Below are 22933 nucleotides of genomic sequence, written 5' to 3'. Positions count from 1 at the left end.
GCTTAATTTGCCCAAAGACACACAACTAGTAATAACGAGAATTGGAATTTGAACTCAAGTTGAGACAGAACAATTGGGGGTCATGCCAATAACCTGATCAATTTAAAGGAAGTATTTAGAGATAATATAAAAATGATATTTGTCATATCTAGAAATCCATTCATTTACTGAAAAACTAAATATTGTAGGCCTATTAAGTGCTGATCTCTAGAGTAATGACAGAGAACAAGATGGTCACCTAGCAACACCCACTTTCTTTAAAGTGGGTTTCGGTCTCCCTTGGAAAAGGACAGCTGGGTAAGCAGCGGCTCTGATGTGATAAACCCGAAGGCCATGGGACAACAAAGGAGCAGCACCTAATCTAGATTCAACAGAGGAAAACCTAGGCTGAACCCTAAAAGCCATGAAAGAGTCAGGCAGATGGAACTGGAAGAGGGAAGCAGCTCTACACAGATTACACAGATATAGCAAAGGCCGACCCCCAGGGAGAACAGGGCCCTCTCTGAGAGGTAGGGTGTTTAGGATGGCTACAGAAAAAGCGTGGGATGCAACCAGAGAGATCTGTGGATCCTAGACCACACTGTGAGCCTTGATAAGGAATTTAGAAAGGGTCCTGAGCCCTTGAAAGATTTTAAGCAGGGGAATGACATAAGTTTATGTACCAGTTAGAAAGACCACTCTGACTGCTAGTTAGAGAATGTGCTGGAAACTGGCAAAGAGTGAAACTTTAGGCAGGGAAATCTATTATAATAATCCATGAGAAACACAGTGATAGTTTAAACCAAGATGGTAGCAATAGGCACTAGGATAAAAAGAAACTGATTATACCTTTTATTAATTTGTTGCTGTTAATCTAGCCAAATATTACACATAATTAATGGATCTCTGACTGGGCATTTTTTATCATTAAAGGTGAATATTCAATAAACTGTAGTTAGTGAGAATTTCTGTGCATATAAATCTTCTAAAACTTTTAAATAGCAAATGTCTTATTGATAAATTAGGGAAGCTTTCTAGCAGTAATTTGGGGAATTTAAACCATGATCACTCATGTATTTAATAAATTGTTTTCATATTCTAAAATGGATTATGGCTAGATTTTATATACAAAACATATAATTAAAATCCATGACTGGTAAAACTGAGGAAAAAGTCTTGAATTTGCATGCAAGCCCTTATTATGGACATAAACTGAAAAGATCATTCATTCATTTGTATGTCTTAGAACATCTTGTTAGTTACTCTTACTTTCAATGAAAGCCATAGAAATGCCAAACATTCATCATAATTGACTCAATATAATACTGTAAGGCACAGTTAATATTCAGTAACATAACATGTTAGGTTGGTTGCTTATAGGTTTAGTTTGAGAAAGTAACCCCCAAAATGGAAATTAATTTGCAACACAATCCAGATTAATTCACCTCGAAGAAAATAATAGTTTGTAAATAGCTTACTCTAACAGAGATGCACTTTCTAAAACTTTCTACTTGATTTCCTATGGATAAATTTATTTGAGCTTTGTGGTATGAGATACTGTTCATAAGGAAAAGCAGCTTGGTGCCTAACTTTTCCATTTTATTATATTCCACAATTTCCCACAACAATTTAAGATTGCTTGAGCAGATAAAAAATAAGACAAAAGGAAAATAAAGTTTGGGGAAATAAACTAGATTTGTGTGAGAGGCAGCCTACTTAAGTTAGGCTGTGTTCACATTTTGGTTGCAATATTTTCTGTTTGTGTGGCTTTGCACAACCTATTCTCTCTGTGCCTCAGTTTCTTCATCTGCAAAATAGGAATACTAGTAGAAATACCTACATCATAGGGTTGTTGTGATAATGAAATGGAATAGCCTATATAAAGTGCTTTTATAAGATAACTAACTCATAGTAAACATTTTATAAATATTCATTGTAATGTTTTATATATATATGTGTGTGAATATATCTGCTATATTTCAGTGTCCATGAGCAAAACAATCCATTGAGCACAGTTATTCTTCTGCCTGAGAGAGAAGGGAATGTTAAAGATCCCCCTAGAGAGAGTACTGTGCAATGGAATGCATAGAATCCTCAAAAACATCTTCACAGTAAACAAAAGAGGAGCTGCTTTAAGGCTTTTTCTTGTCAAGTCCATCAACATAGGCCAGCAAATATACACCAAAACGTGCATTGGTTAAAAACGTCTATCCTGGACCAATTTGGCATGATCTCAATGAATTTCTTGATACTGATCTGACTAAATTAACAAATAAAATGTAGAGCATCTACAATAATGGACTGATTATAAATAATCAGTTATTTATAAGTTGTTATAAATAATGGAGATTTTTAAGGCAAATCTCCATAAATATTTTCCTCACCATTTCTAAGTGTTTTAAAGGCATTCAAGAACATTGAACTTGAGCCTATTCTCTGTTATAATCCTGTTTAAAGGCTTCTAGAGATTATATAAACCAGGAGAAAAGAAGCATTGCCATTTGCCAGAAAAAAGTGACTTCTATACAACATTCTAGGAGAGAGCAATAAACCAGTCCCACAACCAGTCTATCAAAAAAAAAGGTAATATCCTCAGCTCTGGCCTGAGAAATAGAAAATAAATAAATAAATAAATACTTGAAAATATTTGTGTGTGTATATATATTTATAATAAATGCAACATATATTTATTTATAATAAATAAATACATATATATACTCACAAATATTTTCTAACCCGAGTTTTAAGAACTGCTCCATTGCACAGCAGTATATTAAAGTTTCTGACAAGTCACTGTCTACATAATGTGTATTTATTAGCACTAATTATGTGAACAGTACAGACAAGAACACTACCTTCCTGAGGCTTACATGGATGTACTGCAGAGAGATGAGGGAGAATTAGGCGTTAAGAAGACTTTTCTTTCCTCTTCTTGTAACTAATGTTAAATAAGACACAGGAGACAGGTTATCAGCAGATTCACTGTGCAGCCCATGTGGTTGCAAATGACTGGTTGGAGAGGTCAGAAGCCCTGAAAGCCGTGGGCAGGAATTGAAACTTCATTCTCTGTGTAATGAAAAGGAAATAAAGGCTTTTAATTAGGGGATCAGACTATATGACTTAAAATTTTTATAGATCATGATCCAGCCTGTAGGAATTTGGTAGAATTCAAGAGTGGAACAAAGAAGCATTTAATAGATACCAGGAGTTGATAGATGAGAATAACAGTGAAGAACCGGAAGAGGGGATGAATTTAAAAAACATTTGGGAGAGAAAACAAAGCTCTTGAATTTTTTTTTTTAATGCAGCATATTTGACAAAAGAGAGGATTAGGATTTTTCACAAAACACTTCTTAACAGTCTAAGAGGATTCCAGAAGACTTGGGAAATGTTAATAGAAATGGCTCATCCAAAACTATATCCATTCATATCCTTCACCATCAAAAACAAGAAGGAAGGACTGTCCTTGCAAACACACTTTACAGACCCATTGATAATAAGTGGCCTGTTGCTAAGTGAGAAATTAGGCAGCCCTGATCTAACTTCAAACCCCACTGGGTTAAAAATATGAGAAGGATGGGTGCGGTAAGGATGCCCAGACATCCAAGATCTATGGTGAGTTAAAGCAGGGCCATCAAAAGGCAAAGCAAGCAAAAGAGAACACATATTGTTAAGGGCGTGCTGAATCTCAGTTCCAGGCAATAAAAGAGATTGGCTGGATGCTTAGATGGAACAGCAGTTAATCATGCCAGGTGTGTAGGAATCAGAGACCAACTGGCTCTTTTTGTGTCTAAAAATCGATCTTAAAAGAAGACAGACTCTAACTGGCTAAAATCATGAGGAAAGTGACTGCTTTTTGTGTCTACAATGTGTTCCAGGGGACAATGACTATTGAGAATTTACTACTTTATTTTTACCCTGGTCAAACATACAAATTATAGTAATTAGATATCAGTAACACCTTTGTATTTTATGCCAGGAAAGAAAAATAATGATAAAGACTTTATGAATTTTAACATATTTTAAGTATGTTCTCACTTAACCCTCAAATATTCCAATCCCCATAAATTTATGAAAGTTTCATCACCAAAAAAAAGGTTGGATGTCCCAATTTACAGGTGTCATTGCTCTTTTTTCCTTTTCATCTGTCTTGGGGAAAATGCTCCTGCCCCTTCTGTGTCATAGATGGATACTGAGTTGAACTCTCTGCAAATGACCTAACTATGGTTACTGGCATCTTTGAACTATGAATGCACCTTCACCCCAATTTTCCTAAATCAATACTAAGGTGAAAGCAAATGAACAGCAATAGTCAGCAAATTTGTGAACAATGAAAATTTAAAATATATGTATTATTAACTCAAAACAAACAATATTATCTCTTAGAAGCCTCAAAAATAAGTCAGTATCTGACAAAGGTTATTTTTATTTTCAGTGTGACATTTTATTAGAGAACCAGAGAGAGAAGGTCAATCAGATGTAAAAATCTAAAAGATGACATGGATTTCTCTCATGATATTGGTGTCAATAAACAGCTAGTTCACCTTGGGCATGCTGCGAGGCAGGACAACACATTTAGAGTATACGCAAGTATTGCATATTGTTGCAGATTTTGCAACTTGTGTGGAAATTCACACGTCACTGTTTTTAATTTGTCTTCCCAAATTAAAACATCTCCAAAACTTATACTGACCCCGAATCACTCCATATTAATTCACAACTCAAGAAGTATTCATCATGCAAGTCCTTTACTGTTCTCTACAAAAAAAAAGTCAATTCAGATGTGTTGCTTTCATCAGGCAAAGCATACCCATTAATGAATGCATTTTGGGGGAAAACTACACAGCAAAAGTAAATAAACTGAAACTGTAAAATAGTTATAAAGAAGGTGTAACTTTGCAAATAGATCATATTCCAATTAAAAATATCCAATTTGAATTATTTTTGTTTGTCTTTTTCTTTTTTTAATCATTTCTTATTTTTCAATTACAGTTGATGTACAATATTATATTAGTTTCAGGTGTACACCCCAGTGATTAGGCATTATATAACTTACTAAGTGACCATCCCAATGAATCTTGTACCCATCTGACACCATACATGTTATTAGAATATTATTTACTATATTCCCTATGCTGTACTTTACATCCCCATGACTAATCTGTAACAACCACTTTGTGCTTCTTAATCCTTTCACCTTTTTCACCCACTGCCCCAAACCCCCTGCCATCTGGCAACTGTCAAAATGTTCTCTGTATCTATGAGTCTGTTTCTGTTCTGCTTGTATGTTTATTTTGGTGTTTTTTAGATTCAGTTGTTGCTAGATATGTATTTATTGCCATTTTATTATTCATATTTTTAATCTTTTTTTCCTTGCTCTTCTTAAAGAAGACCCTTTAACATTTCATGTAATACTGGCTTGGGGGTGATGAACTCCTTTAGCTTTTCTTGTCTGGGAAGCTCTTTATATGTTTGTCCATTCTAAAAGATAGCTTTGCTGGGTAGAGTAATCTTGGTTGTAAGTTCCTGCTTTTCATCGCTTTGAATATTTCGTGCCACTCCCTTCTGGCCTGAAATGTATCTGTTGAGAAATCAGCTGACAGTTGTATGGGTGCTCCCTTGTAGGTAACTGTCTTTTTCTTGCTGCTTTTAGGATTTTTCTTTGTCTTTGACCTTTGGCATTTTAATTATGACGTGTTTTGGTGTGGGCCTCTTTGTATACATCTTGTTTGGGAGACTCTGTGCTTCATGGACTTGTATGTCTATTTCCTTCATCAGATTAGGGAAGTTTTCTGATTAAATTGGTGGTGATATTAACTAATGAGATTTTTTTTGTGTGTTGTTTAATTCAATGTGTCACTTTTTGGAGATCTGCATAACCAAGGAACCAACATTTTCCAAATGAATAATGCATGACATAAAATCATGCATGGATAAAAAAAGCCAGTCCAAGGGCAAGAAAGACCAATAGATTTTAATGGAACTAAATATGAAAAAGCTCATTGATACAGTTTTAGATTCCACTTTGGGACTAGCATGTCAAGTTCTAGGGTAGCACAAAAGAATATACAAAATTGTATGCAAAAGCAATTAAATGCTTCTCTTTTTTTCCAGCTACCTATCTGATTGCTACCAGATTTTCTTCATAAACTTTGACAAAAATATCAAATTGCGACAGTTTGAATGAAGAAACAGATGTAAAAATCTGGCTGTCTTCTAAGCCAGATATAAAAGAGAAATAAAAATTGTAAAACAGTGTAATTATTCTCATGAATTAAGCAGTATTGGAAAATATTTTTATTTTCAAAAATATGTTATTTTGTTCATTAGTGGGCTGTTGTAACTTTTAAATGATTTAATAACTATTTTTTTTAAGTTTCTATTTTAATTTTTATCAGTATCAATAGATATAGCCCATATGCTGCCTTGAAGCGTGGGTCAGCCACCTTTTATCATAACCATATTTCAAAATCTGGAACCTTGAAAACAAATATTTTAATAGTGCCCCTTATCCAGTACTTATTATATAAGAAAGTGATCTCCAACAATTCACTAAAGAGAGACCCACTCACTTTGTGACTCATTGCCACAGGGACTCATTCAAATAGGAGATGAAAATAGATCACCATTTCTCCTGTCTGCAGCCAATGTCTGCCCATGTTCACAACACTGAAAGAGGCCACATGCTCTTCAGTCATGGTCTTATTCAAGCACCTTATGTCATTCAAGTCCATCAAAACTTTTATTTACATTTATTTATTCAATAAATATTTTTCAAAGACCTTTGTTGCCGGTTGGTAATGCTATTAACAGAAGTGAAGCTCGCCAAAAATTAGCTATTTTGCTAATTTAGTAATTTAAGAACTAATTAACTAATTTTTAAAGTTTATGCTGAAAATTATTTTTTATTATTTTCTATTTATTGAGTAATTTCAAATGAGGGAATAATTAATTTTTAAAAAACACAAATTAACATACCTGTTCTATAAACACATATAAATACATATTCATCCATAAGACTGCTTTTTATCCTCAAAACTTCTGTATAGTCAGTAATCTCTGTTCCTGATTTTTCATAAGCTTCTGCTATCAAAAGTAAAATGCACATGGCTTAGAGTCATTGTAAATATTGACCCTATTACTGAGTTAATGATTTCCTAAAAAATCCATATTCGTTTTATTTCTCTTCTTTCCCAAATTATTTAATTGAGACTTATTTTCATTTAAAATACCCTAAGTGATACTGAGCCGAATATTCCCTGCTGCTTGCATGAGAATAAAACATCCCCAGTTACTAAAATGAATAAATTCAACCTTACAAAATTTATTTTTTAAGCAGCACATATTTTCTCTGCTTTGACTTCCCTCTGGATTTCCATTTGGTTTATATTTCTGGGAAATCTGTTTGTCAGAGAACTGGGAGGCCGGGTCTATATCTGAGCCGTCAATCAGATGCAGTGGTGTAAAGGAGAAGCCATATGGCTCACTGCTGTTTTTTATGTTGAAAATGACAAATTTGTATGTTCAGTTCTCAGCAATATAATTATACTGTATAGAGAAAATATACTCTGGAATACATGCGCTGATCCAAGGCTCTCTTTTCAAATCAGCCAAATGAATGTGTACTGAGTGAAAACCCATTTTCTATGCTTTTGAACCAGTGAAAAAGTGTAAGTGGAGCATATGGTTAAAGGTAAAAAGCAGTGATTTTGACCTCAGACAGAACTGGGCTGATCCCATTTATGTGCAATGAATTTAATACATAAAATATTTGTTTAAATGATGCTTAAACTCAGATTACAATGACAGGTATTCTATTCAGGTTTATAATCCAGTTAACAAAAATATTTTGGCATGGATTTCAGCATGTATTTTCTAAAAAGTCACTTCATGCTTTTTAAAAAAATTAGATCATATTTTAAATACCATAAAGGTACAATTTAAAGGAACTACACTATATAACTAAGAACTATTTTGTAAAGAAACATTCTTTCTCCTTACCTATCTCTACTATTTTCCTTATATTACTTCTGATAGCTCACTAGTTTTCTTGCATAGAGTAATAACAATGTGATCCACTGACATAGGACTCACTGTTAAACTGACTATAATGTTATTTTTTCATGTGTGTTTATGTTGCGTGTGTATATCATATATATGATATATATATATAAATGATATATCTGATATTTATTTTATCTGCCCATACATCTAACCACACCCCCAAAGCTTGCAAAATTACACTTCTATAAATATTTACTGATTGGAAAACTTTTCAATTTTGAGTGCATTTCAGGAAAATCACAGAAATGCAACCTAAAAATCCTTGTATGGAGCGCAAAGATGACCTGTCCTCCAGCTGCAGGAAGAAGTTCAAGTTTACAGTTCCTTGATAATGAAAGAAAGTACTGAATAAAATAAAGTCTAAATGCAATTTTATTCCTAATATTAATAAATCACATATACTTGATGAGAAGCAGTTTTTAATGGTTCTGTATGACTCAACCTCTCTATCAACAGAAGGGAATTCAATAGAGCCGGGCAAAAAGGATTTCACTGGAATTTTCAAATTCAATATTGGGTTCACTTAACAGCTTTCAGAACATGATGAGCTCAGCACTTGCCCTGTTTTTGCTCGACTGCTTCTAAATCTTATTTATAAATGTTGAATTTCAGCATAATTATAGAAGGTAATCTAGTGAACAGTAAGTGCCTGATTCTCCACATTTTCTTGGTAAGTCAGGAAAGTTTTGACTGTGACTTTGGCATATCATAGTAGCATAGTGAGAATCACTTAATGCCCCATCCAACCAACTACCTCCTTTAGGATGGCTAGAAGAAAGACCCAATTTATTAAAATGGGAAATCACAAGCAATGTGCTGCTCATGACCTGTAAAGCATAGGGACCTCTTAATTATTTGAAGCATAGAATAGAAATCTTCTCTTTATATAAAGGATTTTTATAAAGGAGAAGAGTATTTCTCGTAGTGATTGCTAACCGTCACATTATTTTCATATGAATGACCTTCAAAGGCTTTGAGTCAAACAAATGTGTTCAAGTCTATATCAACTTTCAGATGACCCTTGAGACATTACTTCAACACTGTGATTCTGGTTTCTTATCTATAAAGTAAGAATGATGATAATACTTTCCTCATAGGGTTATGTAAATAATAATAAAGTGAGATAAGTTCTTAATGGGGTACCTACCACCATAGTAAGTGCTCAGTAAGGGGGGGATTCAGGAAAACATCCCTGGAACATTAGAGTACTAATGAAAGTTACAGCAAGAATGACACTGCGCTAAATATTTACATAGATTACCTCATTTAATTTTAAAACAATAACATAAGGTAAGTGCTATTGTTACCCCTATTTCACAGATAAGGAAAATAAGACTTAGAGGGCTTAAGAAACTTGTTAATGTCACACGACTAATAAAAGACGGAGCAGGGGCTGACTAGGTGAAGGCAGCAGCTATTATTATCATAGTCCTATCCCCATCATCACCATCATCAATGCAGCTCATGATCTCTTTAGCAGACTAAGGTGAAAAAATGAGTTTTGGGGTACTTCCAAAGATAATTGCCTCCCCTTGGAAGGAATCCAGAACAAGCCCACATTAAGCTAAATTCTGCATTAGAGTGGGCTGTTATACAGTTGGGAGGTTTTATTCCAAGCACCTAGAAAGCACATGAGAGATGAATAGATAGAATTTGTCAGATTTCTCTTTACCTCTAAACATACCCCAGTGCAATGAAAGGACTGGGGACAGAGTCATTTGTTCGTACCTAAAGGCATTTTTTAAAAGCAGCATTGCAATTAGCTCATCTGGTTGTCAGTCTCGAGGGAATCATACACAGCTGAAGAGAGGCATTCACACTTCACATGAACTATGCTTCACATTGTTAATGAGTAATGAAAAGGGATTTTTTGAGTGTAAATGCATGAGTGTGCAGTAAGAGCATTGAAAATGCAAAGGTGGAGTTTACTCAAGCTGAATTATATAAAGCCCTTGATTCAAAATTATTCACTTATTATATTTCCCCTATTTAAATTGTTTAAATAAATGTAGAGTTTATTTTGGATATAAATAAGCAAAGTGTGTACATTTTCCTAAAAAAATGTTTCAATGATTTATGATCATATATGTATATTTATTTTTAAATATTCATATAAAAGATGACAATAATTCCACAGAAACATAATATGCTTATAAATTTCAGAAAAGGAGAATAGAATATTAATATTAATACATTCTCATTATTTTTTCAAAAACAAATAAAATACTCTAGATTTTTTTTTTAAGAATAGTTTATTGATTTTTAGAGAGAGAGGAAAGGAGTGGGAGAGAGAAACATAGATGTGAGAGCACATCAATCGGCTGCCTCCTGCATGCCCCCTACCTGGTACAGCCCAGGCATGTGCCCTTGACAGGGAATGGAACTGGCAACCTCCTGGTGCATGAGGCGACACCCAACCAGCTGAGCCACACCGGCCAGGGCTGCTCTAGATTTTTAATAATAGGAGCTTCTAATGTACTCAAATGACCTTTAACTTTTGTCTCATAATTATCATCGAGAGAGTCAGACATTTAAAGTATGCTGTGATTTTTGTTTTAACCCAATTTAAAACAGGACTGTTAAAAAATACATGTTCATTAATAAATTTAGAAATATTCATGAACATTGGAAGAATTAAAAGCACTAGTTGTAACTGAAGATTTAATATGCAATTTGGTATTTCCAAGACTTGGTAGATAAAGCCAAATACCAGTAGAGCATTTCATAACAAGACTGTTAATGGAAATCACCTGAATATGGCATCCGATGACTAAGGAAATACACCCAAAGCCGTTAGGTTGTGGAGTTTTCACATCTCAGTACCGTGCTGAGTCCAACATGACAATCACTGTCATCCCGATCTGTATAGGAATTCAATCAAACGCAAGACCTCGTCACCCCCAGCTTCTTATCAGCAATTCTTGTCTTACTTCTTGACATACTTTAGGGTATATCTCAGGTCAAGATCAGACACCGGGAAGGATGTCCTTTGAAGAGACTCGGTCCCCTCCGCCCCTTTGCCACACCGTCTTTTTTGGGTTCTCTGGCTCAAACCCGGGCAATCCACGGCAAGTAGAGAGACAGCAGGTTAAGGGAGCTGGGCCGGGAAGAAGGCGGGGATTTCTATCACCCAAGAGACTCTGTATCTTAAAGTGGGTCATTGTCTTTATACGCTCCCAGTTAACTAGGCATTCTCTCTCGTTAGGATTGTTTCCATCAGTGGAAATCATAATTAAAGCCTAAGTGAAACTTTTAGGATCCTAACAGTTGAGATGAAATCTGGAATGAGGAAGACCCTAGTTTCAGTCCCTTCACAGACTCCTTCACCTTTTCACTGTGTGCCCGGGAAAGTTACTTCGGGCCCGTGAGCCTGCGTTGAGATCTGTACCTGAGGGTGGCAATACCTGCCTCGCCCTCGCCCGATCGTGTGATGTGGTCAGATGCCGAGCTTTGGCCTTACTATTAACGAGTGCTTATGGCCATCGGACACGATCATTGAAGCTGAAGGCCAGGGTCCTGGTGGCGGTGCGGGGGACCTGCAGCCACAGTCATCCTCTGCTACCCCTGGCTCCCTGCCTGAGCCCTCCCTTCCCACCCAAGGCTGTCATTCTCCCCCACAGGGTTCCTTCCTTCCTCAGCGCTATCTGTAGAGCTAGGGCAGACTTTATTGCTAATTATAAAGTTACTCACCCTAGGTAATGGGTGAGGCCTAACAGAGCTGTGGACTCTGCCTCTTTCAGTGCCCACGTAGCCTGTAACTGAGATGTCTGGGGAATTCTCCTCCCCGGGTAAGGTAAAGCTCTGCTCCCTTAAACAAATGAACAGCACAGTACCTAATCATAACCATGAGCTATTTACCAGGTTAATTTTAACACCTCCATATTTTGTGCCTGGAAGAGTTCTTTATAGAGTCAAAAGTTAACCAAATAGATAACTGTTAGAAGACTCATAGCCTACAAAAACTGCTACTTTATTTTTTTTATTTCTTAGTTTCACTGAAGTGGCTCTTTTATTCTCACAGAAAAAAGAAATGTGAGTGCTACAAGGACAGGGATCTTGTCTATTTTCTTCATAGGTCTGTCTAAAGCACCTAGGATAGTGCCTAGTACCTAATGGAAGTTCAAAAACATTTGTTGAAAGATCTGGGAAAACTCACCATGAAACTCCTGCCCTTCTTTAGAAACTTGAAAAATAAATAAATAAATGCAGCCACACTTCGATTTTATTTTAAAATCGCACAAAAGTGACATGTCCCCAGGCGCTGTGTTTAGGAGGGCAGCCTGTGGCCATTCGGCCTGGGTTTGAATTTGGACCGTGTGACCGACCCAGTAAAGCGCATTCGCTTCATCCCTGTGTCTCAGTTTCCCCTTCTGTAAAATGGGTGTCCCGGTACTTCATAGTATTGTTATTAGGGTCAAAAAAGGCACTGGGTGAGTGAATGACCTAAAATTTCCTGGCATGAAATAAGCACTCAATAAATGCTGGGAACACGCAGCCTCCCCGAGCCCGGCTGGGAGCGAGCGCCGTGACCAGCGCCACGCGAGGCAGCGGCCGAGTGGCCCTGACCGCGAGCTCGGGGACTGACGGAGCGCAAAGGTCCCCGCGTCCCGTCCCCGCCTCTGGGGGCGCACGGGCCGGGGAGCCAGGTCTGCCCGGGAGCCCTGGAGCTCTCCAGGCGCACGTCGCACCGGCCCCGGCGCCTCGCCTCGCCCCGCCCCGGCCCCGGCCCCCGCAGCTGGCGCGGGAACCGCGAGCGGCTCGGAGCGAGCGCGCCGGGCGGCCGCGCGCAGCCTTCCCCGGGCCGGCGGCGCTGGCGGGTGGGGCGGGCGAGCAGCTCCGCGCGCTCAGCCGAGAGCGCGGCTCCCCCGGACCCGCCGGGCCGCGCCTCCCGCGCAGCCCCGCAGCGGCACACAAAGGCCGGGGAGCCAGCGGCGCGCGCGGGGACCCGCAGGTGAGTCGCCCGCCCCTCCTCCCCTCGCCGCTCGGCGTCCAACAGGTTGGCCGGGGCGCGGCTCCCAGGGGCCGTGGGCGCGCTCCCCGCCTCGCCCGGGCGCGCTGCTCGGCTTCTCCCGGCACCCGGGCGCCGTTACCCCTAAACTCTGCGCAGCCCACGCCTGTTCCAGTCCCTGCTCGTCGCCTTCCCCGTTCCTTAAACGACAGCTCTGCTTCGTGCCAGGGGCGCGCGCGGAACCCCTGCCCTGCGGGAGCCCTGCAGGGACGCGAATGGCCAGGGCGCAGGGCGCCTCGCCACGGGCCGGAGCTGCCAGGGCGACCCCAAGTTCTAGGCGCCGCGGAGACTTCAACTAAAAGCCGTCGTTGAGGATCCCTATTTCTCACCCAGGGGGTCAAACCCCGAGAGAGCCCGGAGGAGGAAATGGAGCGCGCGGCGGTCAGACTAGGATGAGAGCGAGTCGCCGAGCGCCCGCTCCGCCCCGCGCCCCCGCCCCCGCGGTGAGCCTCCCCCGAGCCCCCGAGGCCGCGGTGAAAGAAGTTGGAAGGGACGCGCCCCGGGCACCCCGGCCTCCGCTTCCTGAACTTTTCTTCCTGGCGCCCCGCGCGCAGGAGCCTGGCCGCCCCCTCGCCTGCATCCCGCCCGCCCAGTGCGCTTGCCCCCCGACCTCCAGACCCCTCCTCCAACCGCCGCGCCCCTCAAATAACCGGGCTTCCATCCCTGCACCTCCCGGGCTCGGGACCTCCCTTACACAGCCGGGAGGGGGTGCATAAGTCTGGGGAGGGCCAGAGACACGCACCCGAGCGTTTCCCGGTTTCCGGGGCGCGACCCCTCGGCTCCCAGCCTCGGCTCCGGCGCTGCGCCCGCAGCTCCCTGGCGGCCAGAGGGGGGCGCGAGCACCAGGGCGGAGAGAGTCGGGGCGCGCCGGCGGGAGGCACCCCTCGGCAGCCCGGGAGATCCCGGCTGCCCCCCGGGGCCGCGCCCCCGCCCCACTTTGCGGCGCCCCCAGGCAGCGGCAGCCGGCATGGAGCTGCCTCCCCGCGGCCGGGCGCCGCCGGACTCGCCGCTGGACAGCGTCTCCTTGACCTCGCTGGAGTCCAGCGTGTTCTGCAGCGAGGGCGAGGGGGAGCCCCTGGCGCTCGGGGACAGCTTCACGGTCAACGTGGGCGGCAGCCGCTTTGTGCTCTCGCAGCAGGCGCTGTCCTGCTTCCCGCACACGCGCCTGGGCAAGCTGGCCGTGGTGGTGGCCTCGTACCGGCGCCCCGGCGCCCTGGCCGCCGTGCCCAGCCCGCTGGAGCTCTGCGACGACGCCAACCCCGTGGACAACGAGTACTTCTTCGACCGCAGCTCGCAAGCTTTCCGCTACGTCCTGCATTACTACCGCACGGGCCGCCTGCACGTCATGGAGCAGCTGTGCGCGCTCTCCTTCCTGCAGGAGATCCAGTACTGGGGCATCGACGAGCTCAGCATCGACGCCTGCTGCAGGGACAGGTACGCGCGGGGCGGGCGGGGGCCGGGCGCCGGCCTGAGGCTCTGCACCGGCCTCCTAAGCCCAGGCCTGTGACCGCCTGGCCGCCTCTGAGCTGCAAGGTGGCCGTGGCGGGCTGGAAGGGGTCAAGCCAACTTTCGGGTGGAACTTTTTGAACCTTCCTTTGGGGATGAACATAGGCCAACTCCTTTCCAAGGCAAGGGAGGCCAGGCCTGCAGTAAATACTGGGTGATTGAATAAAGGGGTCACAAAAGCTATGCTCCAAAAGAGGTGTGTATAGGGATGTGGGTCTCAATATGAAGCATTATCGTTTATCAGACCTAGGACACTCGATTTTAAAATGTAGCTGGAGAACTGCTTTAAATGCACAAGATAGAAGGTTGATTCCTTGGCTTTGATGATGACTTCGCTGCTTTCTCTCGCTGTCATTCCTGCGTGACGACCTTTCCATCACACACACACACAGTTCCATGTGGCAAACGTCTGGTTTTGTTACAAGAAAATGAGTAAATGCATTAAATAGCTTTGCTATGTATAAACCCTCTTGTGTAAGCTCCTACCACAAAAGTGCCATTTTAAAAATAATAAGGCTAAGTGATAAAGTTAGAATACTGTGGGCAAGAGACAGCCCGGGTAAGCCATGAACGGACGTGTTCTGCATTTAACTAAAATAAGAAGCAAAACCTCACTACCAAGTTTAATTGTCTTTTTTACTGCTGTATTTTTTAAAAATTGACTAATCACCAGGTTGTCTTCTCTAAAAGATATTTCAGAAGAAAAGAGCTGAGTGAGACCTTAGACTTTAAGAAGGACGCAGAAGACCAGGAAAGTCAGCCTGAGAGTGAACAAGACTTCTCACAGGGCCGCTGTTACGCCGTCCGCCAGAAGCTCTGGGACATCCTGGAGAAGCCTGGGTCTTCCACAGCTGCCCGCATCTTCGGGGTCATCTCCATCATCTTCGTGGTGGTGTCCATCGTCAACATGGCCCTGATGTCGGCCGAGCTAAGCTGGCTGGACCTGCAGCTGCTGGAAATCCTGGAGTACTTTTGCATTAGCTGGTTCACAGGGGAGTTTGTCCTACGCTTCCTGTGTGTGCGGGACAGGTGCCTCTTTCTCAGAAAGGTGCCCAACATCATAGACCTGCTGGCCATCTTGCCCTTCTACATCACTCTTCTGGTAGAGAGCTTGAGTGGGAGTGAGACCACACAGGATCTGGAAAACGTGGGGCGCATCGTCCAGGTTTTGAGGCTGCTCAGGGCTCTGCGCATGCTAAAGCTGGGCAGACATTCCACAGGTATTCAGATTTCATTGATGTTTTTTAACTTGCCCTTGTTTTTAAGCGTTAGGGGTTTGACCCACAGTCCAAGGGAAGCAACTCTGAATTGATACTCCGAATACCAACTCCCATATTCTACCCAACCATGATCTCCAAAATATTGAGAGGCTAAGCCTTCAAGTTGTTATCACAGGTATAAAGGAAACAGTGCCTCTCCTACTCTTTCTCTCCATAAGGCATTTGAGAAATAATTTGACCACTTGTGAACCTCAATGCCCAGAATATGTACAAAAACTAAAGACACTCTGCCTCTAGAAGGTTCCGAATAAAAGATGCATAAAGAGCACATTAACTATATGCATAAATTATATATGATAGTTAGGGACATAAGCCAGTTTCTCTTCTGTGTCCAAGAAAGTGTTTGCCACCTGTGTTCCTTGGCAGAAGAGAAAGTCTGTCCTGCCGAGGCTTCTCTGGCTATACAGAAAGAGAGATGACCAGGAATTGGTGGCCTTCTCCTAAGTTTTGAAGAAGAAACGGAAATATTTGCTTGGGAAGAAAGCAGAAGGCACTAATTAAATGCTTTCTCTAGTATCTGAGAATTTTCTTGTCCATGACCTGGGATGCATGAGAGAGGCAGTAACAAGAAGGCCTTAGCTTTTCATGTGTATCATAAAGCCTAGACCATCTAACGAGCATTCTCCCTAGAAAAATCTCCACACAACACACAATTGTACTTGAAAATTATAGCCACTGTCAGGGGAAATCACACAAATGCATTAAAGAAGACCCTTGCCTGCCTAAGGGCAGTGATTCTCAGCCCTGTACCTGTTGAGTGTTCTGAGCTACATGTGTGTTACCTTATGTTAGACTTTTTGAAAAGAGGAATCCCATAAAATCTTGTTAAGATGCAAATTCTGAGCCCCAGTCTTAGAGAGTCAGTTCTCAGTATTTGGGACTGAGTCCCGGAGCATAAATTTTAACAAGCTCACAAGGAATTTTGATGTAGGTGGTTCTTGGACCACACTTTGAGAAACAACAGAGTAGGATGCCATATCGATATCATACATACTAATGCAATACATACGAATAGAAATAATTTGGCTAGAGAGTCCTTTACCACCTATTTCTCTAGATATGTGCCTGACTGATCACCTAAAAGAAATTAATGATAGTTGTCTCTCCTTATAGATATAGGGAGAAATTAACCTCAGGTATTTTTTTCACATCACTGAAGTAATTGGGGCTTATCTTAATATAATTTTGGGAATATGTTTTCCTAGCTAGTCTCACATACCAAGGATTGGATAATGGGGTTTCCAACAACTTTTAGAAGTACTACTCTTTGTTTTCTGACACACGTAATAGGATGCTTTCTTCTAGTATTTATAAACTCTTCACAGGATTCAGTTTAAAATCAACCAGTAAAGACTACATTTTTTCCCAAAAGAAAGGAAAAGGAAAATAATAGTAATTTCCACAATGTTACCTCTTCAAACTTTTTTTTCAGTTCTAAAGAAGTACAAAGTATTAATGAGGCCTTCATTTATTAAAAAGATATGGACACTTGAACAAATATTGGACAGTTTTAACCTAAGCATTACATTTAGCAAAATATAGACATAGATGACATATGTTCCCATGTAGTAACTGTGACTATACATTGAAAGGTATTATGCAATAAGTTAGAACAATGGCAGGCCAGAGAGCCTCGATTTAAATCCTGGCTCTGTAGCTTTGTACTAGAGACGCTACCTTTCTATGCCTCAGTCTACTGATCCGTAAAAAGGAGTAATAATTACATCCATCTCATATTGTTTTTTGAGAATTATCTGAGTTAATAGATGTCACATGGAGAAATTCAGACCACTTTATGTTTCTTTACACAATTGTTTAGATTTCATCTTGAAATGAAAACAGCCTCCCCAAACACTATGCTGTCCCTCAGAGTCTGTCATTTTACTTCAGAAATGCGATGCAATATGGACACATCAAGGCCAGTTTTCTAAATTGTATTCTGAAGATATTCTAAAAAAAATTCTTTTGAAGTTAAACCTCAAGGTTAATATTCACCAATATGTGAAAGTAGCTGGTAAATAATTCACAAATACCTCAAAGTTTTAAGAACAAAATTCAAAATAACGAGAGCACCAGTAGTGTTTTAGTGCACTGCAAGTAGTCTCTGCGAGTGAATAAAATTTTATATGATTCTAGGAGGCATTGCTTTGGACTTCAGAGACAGTATCATTGTGACATCAGGTTGATATGGCTTCAAAATGTGTGTACACACTTAGCAGTATCTCTGTAGTGTTAGGGAAGGTACCTTAGTCAAATCACAGTCCCATCACAGTCGCACCTCGCTCTCCCTAAGGCCTGGTCTCTTCAGAGATGGGAAGGGCCTCTCCTGGCTCTGTCCCCCGGGGCCTGATGGACCCTCGGAACAGGAATGAGGACTTTGCCAGTGCCTCACAGTGAGGGAATTTCTAGTGGCTCCAGTCCTCCATCCCTTTTTGCAATGGAGGACTAGTCTACAGTCAGGCCTACTTCTTTACAGGAATGCAGGAATTCTATGTACTCAAGGAGGTATTTTCCTAGAGCTTTGGTGTTAAGGACTAGAATCTCCATGGGTGTCATAGGAGCTCAGGAACCCCTCCTGGCAGATCTCTAGGATTATCCCCTGAATGTACATGTGATGTTCTCATGTCAGTTTTGTCACCGATGCCTAACCTGCTTCACTTCATTCTCATGGCATATGTCCTTGACTGCCTCTGGCTTTCGGATGATAGTACGCTCATGCTCGTGGCGTTAAACTTTATTGGGAGGGTGGGAAGAGTAGACAGCATCAAATTAGCATTAGAAAAATGTGTCGAAGTGATGCATTGAAATGCAGGTCCGCCCAAGTGACCCTCCACACCCAACGCTCAAATATACATTCCTATCAGATACTCCTGCCGGCTTTTTAATTTCATTCCTCACGTTTTTCTGTACAAATAGTAGGTGTTTAACAAATACAGAAGTGAGTGAATGGATCTAACTATATTTCTTTCTAGCCTTCTCAGTCCAGCCCCATCAACTAGACTATGAGCGCCCTGAAGACAAGGGTTATGATTTGTCACCTATATACCCCAGAACGTTGCCCAGTGCTGGAGACACAGATGTGAAATGCACGTTTGTGGGCAGATAGCAGGGAAGGAGGGAAGGTTGGGAAGAAGAGGGAGGAGAGGAGGGGTGCCAGTGACTGACAGCAGATGTTCTATTACAGGATTACGCTCACTTGGAATGACGATCACCCAGTGTTATGAAGAAGTCGGCCTACTGCTCCTATTTCTGTCTGTGGGCATTTCTATATTCTCCACTGTGGAATATTTTGCTGAGCAAAGCATTCCGGACACAACCTTCACAAGTGTCCCTTGTGCGTGGTGGTGGGCCACAACGTCCATGACCACGGTGGGCTACGGGGACATTAGACCAGACACCACCACAGGCAAAATCATCGCCTTCATGTGTATATTATCGGGAATCCTTGCCTTGGCTTTGCCTATCGCTATCATTAACGACCGCTTCTCCGCTTGCTATTTTACCTTAAAGCTCAAGGAAGCAGCAGTTAGGCAGCGCGAAGCTCTGAAGAAGCTTACCAAGAATATAGCCACTGACTCCTACATCAGCGTGAACTTGAGAGATGTCTATGCCCGGAGCATCATGGAGATGCTTCGACTGAAAGGCAGGGAAAGAGCAAGTACTAGGAGCAGTGGAGGGGACGATTTCTGGTTTTGAAGTAACTTTCAGTTTATTTACAAAAGCTTGTGTGAAAGTAACTCGACCTATAAAGCCTTGATATGGTTGTCCGTGTACTGCTGAGAAGTCTCTTTTGAGCACTCCCTGTGTTCCTTTTTGCTGATACATTGCCTAGTGCACTAGAATAGTTCATGTCCCCCCCAAACTACTGCCCAAGATTTTGATACACTTGAGTCTCAAAAATAAGCATTCAACACAACCCAATACAACTAGCTTAATAGACACGTCAGATATAAAATATTGCAATACATACAACAGTTAAAAGTTTTATGTATCACTAATTTTAAAAGTTTTTTTTGCACCATTAATTAAAAAAAAGAAATAGCCTTAAACTGCATAGCCCAGAGAAAAGATAAGTGAACATTTAAGAACACACTGAACAACTTTGTTACTTAAAGATACTCCTCAAGTAAATGACTCACTCCTTTCTTCATCTGTCGAAGTTGTTGAATATAATGACTACTTTTACAAGGGAAAATTCCTGACTCGTTGGTCATTTCCTCCTTCTGGTGCAAACTCTGGTCACAAATGGACTGAGCCCTGTATTCCAGCATTATTATCGTGGGTGGGAATCCCCAAAACTGCTCAGGCTACAGTGGAAGAAGGCTGCACAAAGGCTTCGAGGATTACACATCTGCCCCCTCCCGCTGAGGGCCACGTGTGGAGTTTGAAGCAGATATCTCTTAGTACTCCATGGAAGTTCGATGGGCTTTAAACACCTCTGTATTGATGTAGTGTTCAAGTTACGTCTTTAAAATCATGAACATGTAAAGATGAAGTAGTGATCATCTTAAATGTATGCACTGAAATTATTTTATGAAATGAGAATTATATGTTGAATGATATCACTGGATGAACTTGAAGATCTTTTATTTGTTAAAAAATATTATGGGTAACTTTCTGAGTGTCGGGGGAAATAACAAATGTTCAAACTTTGCCCGCATTTTGACAGCATTTGGACATTCATGATAATAAAATTCCAAGACATTCTGTTATATAATTAAAGCCAAAAGTTCTTAATAATTAATGTTTCCCAATATTCTAGTAAATGAGATTTTTAAAACTAAGAAGCATATGGAGTATCACTTTAATACCTGCATTTTCAATGGATGTAACTGCCAACAATGGAATGAAAACTGGTTCTTGGGGGCAAAAATATCTTACTCTTTTATTCATAAAACACATATACATGCAATACATTAACAGATATAGAGTATATCTATAGTATTAAAATTTAAGGAGGTGGAAATTAGGGAAAAAAATGCCCAAGAGGTTCCTTGCCAGGGTTGAGTGGTGATAAGAAATGAATATGGGGCAATACTGCTTTAATATATGACTGTATCATATTTTATCAGTTCTACTCCCAAACCTCTCTCCAAGCCACGCTGATATATAGCATTAAAATGTCACATAGAGTTTTACTCCTAAACTCCGCTGGCAGTTGTTTACGTGGTTGGCCTTTGGGGTACTGAGATAACCTGCATGCTCACCGTCTTCAAGTCTTTACCTGCCTTATGTTAAGATACTTCCCTTATTCCTCAACTCCATTGCCCTGTGGTCCCTCTTGCTATACAGTTGGTAAAACCCAAACCCTGGTCCATTCAGTCCGGTGCCTCCGTCTGCCTGTCCCTGAAGAGCTAGCTGATCATGACAACAGAGAAAAACAGTGTACGCTGACTGCTCTCGTTTCACATTCATGCCACAGCCCTGGCGACTTCTTAATGCTGCTGGGCAATCACAGTGCAATTCCGGCACCTATCCGCTCTCTCTAAGTAAATACAAACCTCTAGCACCTCCCCGAGATTCCACTTGCACTCAGAAAATAGAGCCAGTTGGAAGAGCGTTCCTACAAGGGCCCGCACCCAGGTTTATCCACATTTATCCCCTTGGGCCTGCCGGCTCTGCCTTCCCTCCTGCTGCTAGGGTTGACCGGCCCATCCTGTCCCTCTGTGTAACTCGAGAACAGTGCTTCGGAAAGCCTCTCCCCTCTCCCTGCACTACCATCCCCTTTCCCACTGCATCCTTCCCAGCAGCCTGACAACATGATTTAATTTTTCCCGTCTTAAAAACAAAAGCAAGCAAACAACTCCTTGAATCTATTCCATCCTTTAGGAAGCACCCGACTGCCTGCTCTCCATTAAGGCAAAACTCTGGAAAGCATTTTCTAGATCCATGCTCCCCATTTCTATATTCACTTTTTTCCCCCACTCTTTTTTTAAAAAGTCACTCCAAGTCAGAAATCACCCCATCACTGCTCAGCCCAGTCATCAGCTCTCATGCCTTATGTTGCCGGGCCCGTCGGCAGCCTTCACAAGGTTCCTATGCTCTCTGCCTCCAAACCCTGCCTTCCTTGACGTCCAGCCCTAACCGCCCTGCCCCCACTGCTCATTCATCTTTTCTGGCTGAAGTGGTCAGTCCATCCCAGTCTTCATCTCCTCTCTGTTTACACTGTTCCCTTGATAGAGTCACCCTACTTCATGGCTTAAATACCAGCGATACTTGGTCAGCTTCCTAATTTCTGCCCGCAGACTGGACCTCTCCTCTCATTTCTGCATCCCCAGGTTTGTGTGTCTGACCGCCTATCCAGTGTCCACACTGGATGCCCAGCAAACACCCCCCGATTAGCACACGCAGCGCTGAACGCCCGGCATCTCCCCCGGACTCTATGCTAGTCCAAGTCTCCCGAGAAGGGGTTGGGCCGGTGATTACCGTCCTGTCAATTATGTGCAGGACATTTCCTGGGAGGAGAGGCCTGGAAGGGTAACGAGGAGAAATCTAGAGACGGGGGAGCCCCTTCAGACGTGACGCAGGCCTGACACACGTGAAGCAGAGGAAAAGAGCAAGGCTGGGCTAAAACAGCCTCTGACTGCAGCCCAGTTCTAAGGACACTTTAGCCAGATGGGTGGAGAGTCCTGAGCAAAAGCAGCCCATGAAGAAAGCCCACCTCCTTTAGAAATGGGAGCATTACCACCTTGGAAGGGCAACACCTCGGGCTGCGGGGAACTACGCTCCTGCCAGAGGATTTCTGAGCAGCGCATTTGCACGGCCTCCATGGTCAGGCCCTGGAGCTGCATGGGGCTGCCTCTCCGTGCATGCCCAGGAGCCCCCCATGGACCCCATGGGCCGCCTGAGGGGAAACTAGGAAGAGGAGTGGTGGAGGGAGAGAGCGCCCCTCGCTGCAGCTGGCCCAGGCCAGCAGCCAGGGGTCACCCCCCCATCCGCGCCCCGCTGCCCCCACCACCCGAGAGGGTTAGGAAGACAGTTCCAGCCTGCTTGTGCCGGCCTCAAAGATCCTGGAAACGATGAAAAGAGATCTTGTCATCGCTGTGTACCCAAGCGCACCAGGATTAGTTACGCTGTACTGCTTTTTCATTACCAT

General features: G+C 42.3%; 1 protein-coding gene across 1 annotated transcript; it reads left to right on the top strand.

Annotated features, from left to right (window-relative positions):
* The first annotated feature begins 13901 nt into the window (after positions 1-13901).
* On the top strand, positions 13902-20613 carry KCNV1 (potassium voltage-gated channel modifier subfamily V member 1). The gene is made up of 3 exons (XM_081116835.1): positions 13902-14485; positions 15248-15777; positions 19022-20613. The coding sequence occupies exons 1-3, from the start codon at positions 14019-14021 to the stop codon at positions 19531-19533; spliced, it is 1509 nt and encodes a 502-aa protein (XP_080972961.1). The 5' UTR covers positions 13902-14018; the 3' UTR covers positions 19534-20613.
* The last annotated feature ends 2320 nt before the right edge of the window (positions 20614-22933 follow it).

Source organism: Miniopterus schreibersii (assembly GCF_964146895.1).
Source record: "Miniopterus schreibersii genome assembly, chromosome: 17".
Lineage (NCBI taxonomy): Eukaryota > Metazoa > Chordata > Mammalia > Chiroptera > Miniopteridae > Miniopterus > Miniopterus schreibersii.
Note: the sequence above shows the minus strand (reverse complement) of the source record. Positions and strands in the feature narration are given on the sequence as shown.